This window comes from Otolemur garnettii, unplaced genomic scaffold (genome assembly GCF_000181295.1).
Source record: "Otolemur garnettii isolate 467f Iridium unplaced genomic scaffold, OtoGar3 scaffold00082, whole genome shotgun sequence".
NCBI classification, from domain to species: Eukaryota; Metazoa; Chordata; class Mammalia; order Primates; family Galagidae; genus Otolemur; species Otolemur garnettii.
This window is the reverse complement of record NW_003852477.1, coordinates 434,261-442,663: the sequence shown is the minus strand read 5'-3', so window position 1 is coordinate 442,663 and position 8,403 is coordinate 434,261. Positions and strand designations below refer to the sequence as shown.

Below are 8,403 nucleotides of genomic sequence, written 5' to 3'. Positions count from 1 at the left end.
TCTTGTGGAAGAGCAGCCATCACCACTCTTGACTAGCATAATTGGTCTGTTTTAAAGGTGGACACTGGTGCAAGGCCAGATTCTGGACTACAAGGACCCCAAGAGCCATTCTGAAGTCAGGGCCTCTTATATACACTAGCAATCTGCTTTGGAAAAAGAAATGTGGAAACTCAATGAGTAGATTTTCTTATGGTTCAGCTGTGTCTCTATAGCACTGGTTCTAAAACGCCCATGTGCACTAGAGTCACCTGGAGGGTTCCAGAAAACACAGACTGTGGGCCCCACCCCTGGAGTTTCTGAGTCACTATGTCTGGGTGGCACTGGGGAAGTTGCATTTCTAATCAGTTCATGGAGGATGCCGATGATACTTGTTCAAGGACCACGCTTTGAGAATTGCTGCGTAAGATGAAGGTATGTAGTGATGGGGACGATGATGGCCAGAGAAGAGAGGATAAAGCCGGGTGTCCTGTGTCTCACCTGGTGCAGCCCCACTCCTTTGTGAACAGACCATGGTGTTGCCATGGTAACTGCAGCAGGCATCACTTCCACCATTTTATAGAAGTGATCCAGAGCTGGGTAATGGCCTGTCACAGCTACACAGTGACTCAGCGGCCAAGCTGGAACTCTGCCTAGATCCTCACCTAGTGGTCAGAGCCTCATTTGGCCCTGGTTGGCCCCCTGAATGGTCTGGCAGGGTACAGAACCTCCCTGTGGGGACAGCTGAGGCCCTGCCCAGAACTTCCTGTGTCTTCGGAGTGTGTAGGGGCACTGACAGCAGTGTGTCTGTGGAGGAGCAGGAGGACGGTAGGAGGAACCCTCAAGTTGCCTCAGGCCTGGCCAGGCAGAGAGCAGAGATCAGAGCAGTGGCAGAGAATGGGGAGGAAGACCATCAGTGATGTCTCTACCTCCCCATGTCCTAGATGCAAGGCAGGAATCCCAGGAGTCTGGGCCACACGTCGCCCTCACCATCTGATGTTTCTCTTACAGAAAATTACCTGCTCAAGAATGGCACCTCTGACGTGTTGCTATGTGGGAACAGCTCGGATGCTGGGTATGTGGTGCCTTACCACCTAGGATCCCCTCCCCCAAGCCAGGGAAGGTTCTTGGTGCTTTCTCTGCTAACTATGCTTTCTTTTTATGTCCCTGACCCCAGTGAGGCTGTCCCTTGTCTCTTTTACCTGCCAGGACCCTAGCAGCTTCCCTACTGACCCCAGCACAGAGGAGACAGCTGGTAAAGAAAGGTCAGAGACAGATCTGCAGGAATGGCTAATAGCTTCAAAGATGGACTGGGACTGGGGAGCATCCCAGGATGCCCTACATGGCCCTTGCCAGCCCAGTCTTGTTATATTCCCTTCTGGAAGCTCCCTAGGGCTGCTCCCTCCCACCCTAGTTTTCACTTCCTCCAACTGTCCTCAAGTGTAAGTGTGTCCTCTGGAGCAGCTTCCGGGCCATGTGCACACAGGGCAGGGACAGGGAGTGGGAGGGGCACACAGGCTCACCTTTTAGGGGACTGCTCTGTGGAGTTACAGTCTCACACTTGAGTGAGAAGGTCCAGAGACCAAGTTTGCTGCCTTATTCCTGTTGCTAAAGAGATTGTCTGGAGGGCCTTGGGGCATTAACAAGGTACAGCGTTCCTTTGGCTGCATCCTTACACTTGCCAAGTCTCTCTCTCTGTCACACACACACACAGAGAACTCAACACACACATGAATCCAACCCAGCACCCTCTCTTTGGGTGAGAAGTTCCACTTCCAGCTTTGTGAACTGTGGATCTGTCTCACTGAACTAGGGCCCTGTGTGCACATGAGCTTATGGCCAAGTTTACTTGGATCCTGTTCAGCTCAACCAAGCCTCACTTCTCCCCTACTTCTGTGTGCCTGTGTTGTACTCAGCTCACCATAGGGTAGACAGGAAGAGCCAGAAGCCACTTCCTTTCTGTGGGAAGAGGCAACTCATACAGTGGCTGGGAATGGTGTATCATGTGGGTGGAAGGGGGCTTGATTTTGACCTAGTAGAATACAGATAGGTAGGGAAAGAAGGAAGATGGTGTTCTGGATGGGAAGCATGGCAAGAGCAAAGTCATGGAGGCAGGACCTAGAAGTATGGCACTAGGCTTATGAGGCTCAGATTCACAGAGCAGGGAAGCATATGCTGGGTAGCACAGGGGGATAACATCCAATGAGAGGCCCAGAGGAACCCTTACAGCATGGAATAGTCTGTGTGTCTGGCCGCAGGACATGTCCTGAGGGCTACCGGTGCCTAAAGGCAGGCGAGAACCCTGACCATGGCTACACCAGCTTTGATTCCTTTGCCTGGGCCTTCCTTGCACTCTTCCGCCTGATGACACAGGACTGCTGGGAGCGCCTCTACCAGCAGGTGCGTGGGTTCCCAAGACAGTAGAGGGATGCCAGGTATGGGCTCAGGGTCCAGGCCATACAAATGACTAGCCAGAGGGGGCTCCAGCAGCCTCTTCCCTGGCAAAAGTTGTGGATGGGACAGGGGACAAGGACTCTTGCATCTGAAGGAGAGGAGTCTAATAAGCAAAGAAATTTTCTTTTTGCTGGTGACCTAGTACCAATCCTTTTATATAGGACACTCTACTATGTGAACTCCTCCATCCGATAGGATGGAATGTTCTGCCTCTGTGGGCACAGCATTTCCCCCAGTTGGGTGAGACATTCTGGCCTCCTTCCATGGGTGAGACACTGCCTACTTGTGTGTAGGTCACTTTCCTCTGGAAGTGGGTGGTGCCCTGCCTGCCTCCTAAGGCTATAACTGTTTGAACCCCTGGAAGGGGGGAGACTTGGAAATGCCATAATCCAGAAGGGGCCCTAGTGGGGATTACCTCTTCCTCCTTGCTCCCCCAGACCCTAAGGTCCGCAGGGAAGATCTACATGATCTTCTTTATGCTCGTCATCTTCCTGGGATCCTTCTACCTGGTGAACTTGATCCTGGCTGTTGTCGCCATGGCCTATGAGGAGCAAAACCAAGCCACTATTGCTGAGACTGAGGAGAAGGAAAAGCGCTTTCAGGAGGCCATGGAGATGCTCAAGAAAGAACATGAGGTGGGTAAGCAGTACCATCAAGGACCTTCTAGACCAAACTCTTACCTGATTTTGGGTACCTATAGGTATAATGCATACTGAGTAAAGCTGGTGCCTTTAGGTGCAGTGCCTGCTGGGTAAAGCTGGTGCCTGTAGGCACAGTGCATGCTGGGTAGAAGTGTTTTCTACCCATGAATGTGGTGTGTGCTTGGTAAAAATTTGGAACCTATTGAGTAAAGAAAGTGCCTGTTAGTGAGGTATCTGCTAGGTCAAAGTGGTTCCTGCTGGGTAAGGTGGGCCCTGTGATTATGGTGTATGTGGAGAAACTTGTTCTCCATGGTCACCATGTCTTCCAGGTGAAGGTGGTCCCAGCTGGGTAAAAATGGAGCATATTGGGTAAAGGTAGTCCTTGTGAGATGGTTCATACTAGATAAAAGAATCTTGTGTATTCCTGGACATAGCTTATTCTGCTCAAGGGAGGCCATCTGGTAAGGTAGGGAGAAAGGGCCAAGGTCAGAAAATAAGCACCAGTGATACCGCACTGGCTACCCACAGGATCACCTTGTAGGGAAGTGTCTGTGGAGTTATATTTCCACATCTCTTGAGTGTGAAGGCATCCACAGTCCCCCATACAGTGAATGCTGCAGGCTGATTACAGAACAAGCTGTTAGAAGACAGGCTGTCGGCATCAACTTGTTCTTCTCACTGTCCCATGCCACCTCCTTCAATATCCTTTTAGCCCGCTGAACCTTCTCGAAGATCCGTTGTCCTCTAGTTCTGCCACATTCCCTACTCATCCTCCCCCCCTCACCTATCCCACACATTTCCCTCTTCCAAGGGCTGCCCACTTTGGCCATTCCTCTTTTCTTTCCTGGATCTTGATCTTTCTCAAAAATTCAGGGTCTATGTGAGCTTATCTCCATGATACCCTCATTTTTGCATAAGTGTGCAAGTCCACTTATTGTTGGAGAAGACGAAGTCACTGAGAGTTACCTGTCCTGCCTAAGCCTGAGGCTATACAAAGTCTCAGTAATCAACACGTTCCTTCCTCTACCCTTTTTCAGGCCCTCATTATCAGGAGTGTGGATACCATGTCCCGTAGCTCCTTGGAGATGTCCCCTTTGGCTCCAGTAACCAGCCACGAGAGAAGGAGCAAGAGGAGAAAACGAATGTCTTCTGGGACAGAAGAGTGTGGGGAGGACAGATTCCCAAAATCAGACTCAGAAGATGGTCCGAGAGCTATGGTAATCACCAGCCATGGTACTGGGCCTTCTGGGGTTGATCTGGCACCAAAAGCCCATTGTGCTAAGCTACATGGTTTCTCCCCAAGGAGAACAGCCTTGGGCCCTCTCCCAGCCCTTCCTGTTTCCCATGGCCATTCTTGGAATGGAGAAGCCATGGGCAGAAGGGCAGGATGGGTTTAGGTGTTAGGATATACCCATTCTGGGGCTAATCTTCCAGCATCAGGCTGGAGCTAGAGAACTCTTATGTATGGATTGGTTGGCACCCAAGGGCATGCCTGTAAGAGTGAGGGGCACGGCTGAATGCATCAGGTCTTGCTTGGGTCAGGCTTGTTTACAACACCAGGAGCCTTCCTCCCTCCCTCTACCCTGCCTTAACCTCACCTTCAGGCCCAGATAAGCTTCAGGCTAAAAGCACCAAAGGCATAGACTTAAGGTGAGTAGAGATCTTGGAACATGCAGGATTATGTCTAACCCTACACCTCCCCTTCTAAATAACCTAGGCTCAGCCCACCTGGCTCCTATGTAGCTACATAAAGTCTCAATGCTCCAAGAAGTTGTGGGGCCAGTGCCACAAGAGATAAGCTGGAAGCATGTAAAGAGTTATTATCATGGTTATGTCCCTTCTCCCTGTGCCCTCAGAATCGCCTCAGCCTCACCCATGGGCTTAGCAGGACTTCTATGAAGCCACGCTCCAGCCGAGGGAGCATTTTCACCTTTCGCCGGCGAGACCTGGGTTCTGAGACAGATTTTGCAGATGATGAAAACAGCACAGCAGGGGAGAGTGACAGCCACCGCACCTCACTACTGGTGCCCTGGCCTCTGCGCCGGCCCAGTGCCCAGGGACAGCCCAGTCCTGGGACCTCAGCTCCTGGCCATGCCCTCAATGGCAAAAGGAACAGCACTGTGGACTGCAACGGGGTAGTCTCCTTGCTGGGGGCAGGTGACCCTGAGACCATATCCCCAGGGAGCCGCCTCCTTCACCCTATGATGCTGGAGCGCCCCCCAGACACGGTGAGCCAGCCCCATGATGCAGGCACAAGGGCAGATTGGTCTCTCAAACTGGTCACCATAGCCAGGTCCACAGACACTCATCAGATATTTATAGAGCACCTGTTGTGTCCTGGCCTCTGGGGTAAATAAACCTACAAAAAAATCTGTGCCCTCAATGTGCTCCAGTGCTAATGGCCATAGACCAATAGAAATCAAAAAAGAAAAATGTGTTTATGTATATATATGCATGGTATGTGATGGCAATAATGAAGAATAGTTAAATACTTCATAACTGCTAAAGTACAGGCAATGAGAAGCCATGGTAGCACAGGACCATTGTCACAGAGGCCCTGTGCCTTGCCATGTAAAATCCCTTCAGAGTTGCTGGATAATGGGTACACAGTCCAAGGGGTCTTGGGAGAAGGGCCGCTGTAGTGAGGAGGTTCTGAAGTTGTCCTAGGCAATAATTATACACCAAGTTTGAAACATTTCAGTATTTTCCCATCTAGTAACTCAGTATCAGCCCAAGTAACAGGTGCTGAGATGTGGGGAAGGGGAGCAGGAACCCCCCTCACTCTTTAGGAGACATTTAAACAAAAAGCAGAAGGAGGCAAAGATGGGAGCCAAGCTTCTGTCTGAAACTAGGAAAGGGAGTATGAAGAGTGGTTAGCACCTGAACTCTGGAGACATGCTAGGTTTGAATCCCAGCTCAGAGCTTACTAGCTGAATGGCTGTGGGCAGGTTACTTTATTTCTCTGTGCTTCAGATCTTTTATCTCTAAGATGGGTTAAAAAACCCATCTCATGATTATTGCAAGCATCCTATAGGCTAATAGAGGGAAAGCGCTCAAGACGTACATGAGCATGTTCATGTTGTTACAGCGTCATAGCATGTTGTTTTTACTGTCAGCTGGGGAAGCAGAGAATGACACATGCAAAGACCCTGGGACAAAGTGTGCCTAGCCTATTGGAGGAAATGTCATGAGGTTATTGTGGCTAGAAAAGAGGGAATGAAGGGGTGATCTGGGAAAGGACTGGCCAGATCATGAAAGGCCAATCAGAGATTTAATGATTCAGTCAATCCATTGACAGACTGATGACTGCTCAATCAGCATTCAGGTATCCCTGCTGACCCCTCCCCCAAATAGAGTGCCCAGAGCAGCCCACCCAGGAAGAAGCAAAGATGCCTGTGGAGAGATGGAAAAGAGCAGACTTTTGAGGAAGATGGGACTAACAGAGACTTGATGAGGAAGGTAGAGGGCCACTGAGATGGAGGGCCTTTCTTCTGCCTGCTCAGACTCTTGCTCAAGCTGTAGGACATTGTACAGCTATTTTTGCCTCAGTTTCCTCATCTGTAAATAAAATTAATACTCATGTCAGCAGGTTATGGTGAGGACTAAAGGAGTTACAACAGGTCAGGTGCCTAGACCAGCATTTGCTTTATGTTCAAGTCATTTTTATGATTTATTATTAGTTTAGTGAGTAGGAAGGAGTAAACACTCCTGTGCACATGCAGGATATCTCAGGCCTTCAAGGTCCTCTGGAGCAGGGTGCAAAGAGGAAGGACCTGGGTACCCAGGGGGAGCAGACCACAGCTTCTGGGTGGAGCTGGGGAGGCCCCAGTCCACTACCAGGAGGGTAGCGTGTCTGGCTTCCAGGAACCCAGAACCAGGCAGGTCCAGCCTCAGCCTTATGGAATCAGGTCAGCAGCCAAGGGCGCTAATAGAATTTCCTAATCTCATTAGGGAGAAAATCATCTCATTGCATTGCACATGTCAGGAGGAATCCAAGTTCAAACACTTCATTACCAGGAACTCTGACTTCACCCATTCTCACTTCTGTGGGACCCATTTGTAACCTTAAAGGGATTAACAGGCCAAGACAGGGTCATTTGCAAAGTTAAAGGGATTAGTGAACCAAGTTGGAGACATTTGAAAAGTCAAAGAGATTAGCAGGCTGCAGCCCCCAGGGAATGCTTTCTCTGCTAGGTCCCCCATGAGACATTTCTGCCCCTTTTTAGTCAGAAAATAAAGCACAGTCAGGCACACAGTGGTTGTCTAACCAACATGGGAGAGGGGAAAAAAGGATCAGGCTAATGGCAGCTCACATTTAGTTTATCCAGATGGTGAGGTGGCAGAGTGGAGTTGAAGATTTACTTTGTTGCTTGCCTATATAAGAGTGCCTGGTCCTCTTTTGGATCAGTCCCACCAATGCCCAGATTTATTTAGTGCCCACCCCAGGCCCTGGTGGGTAGCCTGTCTTCCCTTTGCTCTACAGAGACAATAGGGCCTTGCTATTGCATGCTGAAAAGCCAGATTTCTTCAGCAGCCCCAGCTTAGCACATGGGCTGTGGTCATCGTGCAGGGCCCTGCTAAGATGAAGATTCTGTGGGCCCTCCTCAGTCCTGCCGGGACCTGTGAGTAAGCCTGGAGAATGCCTATCTGCCACCTCCTTTTGTTACAGCACCCCACAACTCTGTTTTTAGGTCTGGTTCTTTATAAAAATGGCACATACACATTGAAAACAAATCCAACAGTGCAGAGGGCACACAGAGTGAAAGGGACTTCTCCCTCTCTTTTCCTACCCTACAATCCCAGTTCCTAAATAATGATTTGCTAGATCTTACAGGTCTTTTTCTTGGTTTTTCATTGAACTGCTTGTTGTCAAGAGCAGACACAGATCACTTCATTCTCTTTATTGTCTGTATCAGAGTCCAGAGTTGGAGTGTATCTATAATTTTTTTTGAGTGTATCTATAATTGATTTTAATATTCTATTGACTTTTTGTTTTGTACTTATGGTATTAGGAACAGTGCAGCAATGAACACTGTTTATGTGTATTTTTGGTACATGTGTATAATTACTTATGAAGTAAGTACATATAATCTTAGGAAGTTAGATTATGTGTAGTAGACAAGGAATTTGCAGGACCAATTTAAAATTTTCTTGGTAGATCCAGCCAAACTGCCTCCACAGAAGACATGGGCTCCCACCAGCCACATCTAAGCATTGTGCTTCATGCTTATTATTGTCATCTCAGAGCATGTTCTTGGGAGTGTTTTTGTTGTTGTTTTTTTTTTAGCTTCAGGGAGATTGTGGTCAATTAAGACTCTCAGATCGGCTCGGC

General features: G+C 49.1%; 1 protein-coding gene across 5 annotated transcripts in view; it reads left to right on the top strand.

Moving 5' to 3' along the window:
* SCN5A (sodium voltage-gated channel alpha subunit 5) overlaps positions 1-8,403 on the top strand; it is a 76,306-nt gene that overhangs the window by 22,766 nt on the left and 45,137 nt on the right. For all 5 annotated transcript variants that reach the window (XM_003794467.2, XM_003794463.2, XM_023515918.1 and 2 more), the window contains exons 7-11: positions 988-1,051; positions 2,235-2,376; positions 2,868-3,065; positions 4,109-4,288; positions 4,928-5,299. In XM_003794467.2, the coding sequence (XP_003794515.1) occupies positions 988-1,051; positions 2,235-2,376; positions 2,868-3,065; positions 4,109-4,288; positions 4,928-5,299 (956 nt within the window). The remainder of the gene's footprint in view (positions 1-987; positions 1,052-2,234; positions 2,377-2,867; positions 3,066-4,108; positions 4,289-4,927; positions 5,300-8,403) is intronic.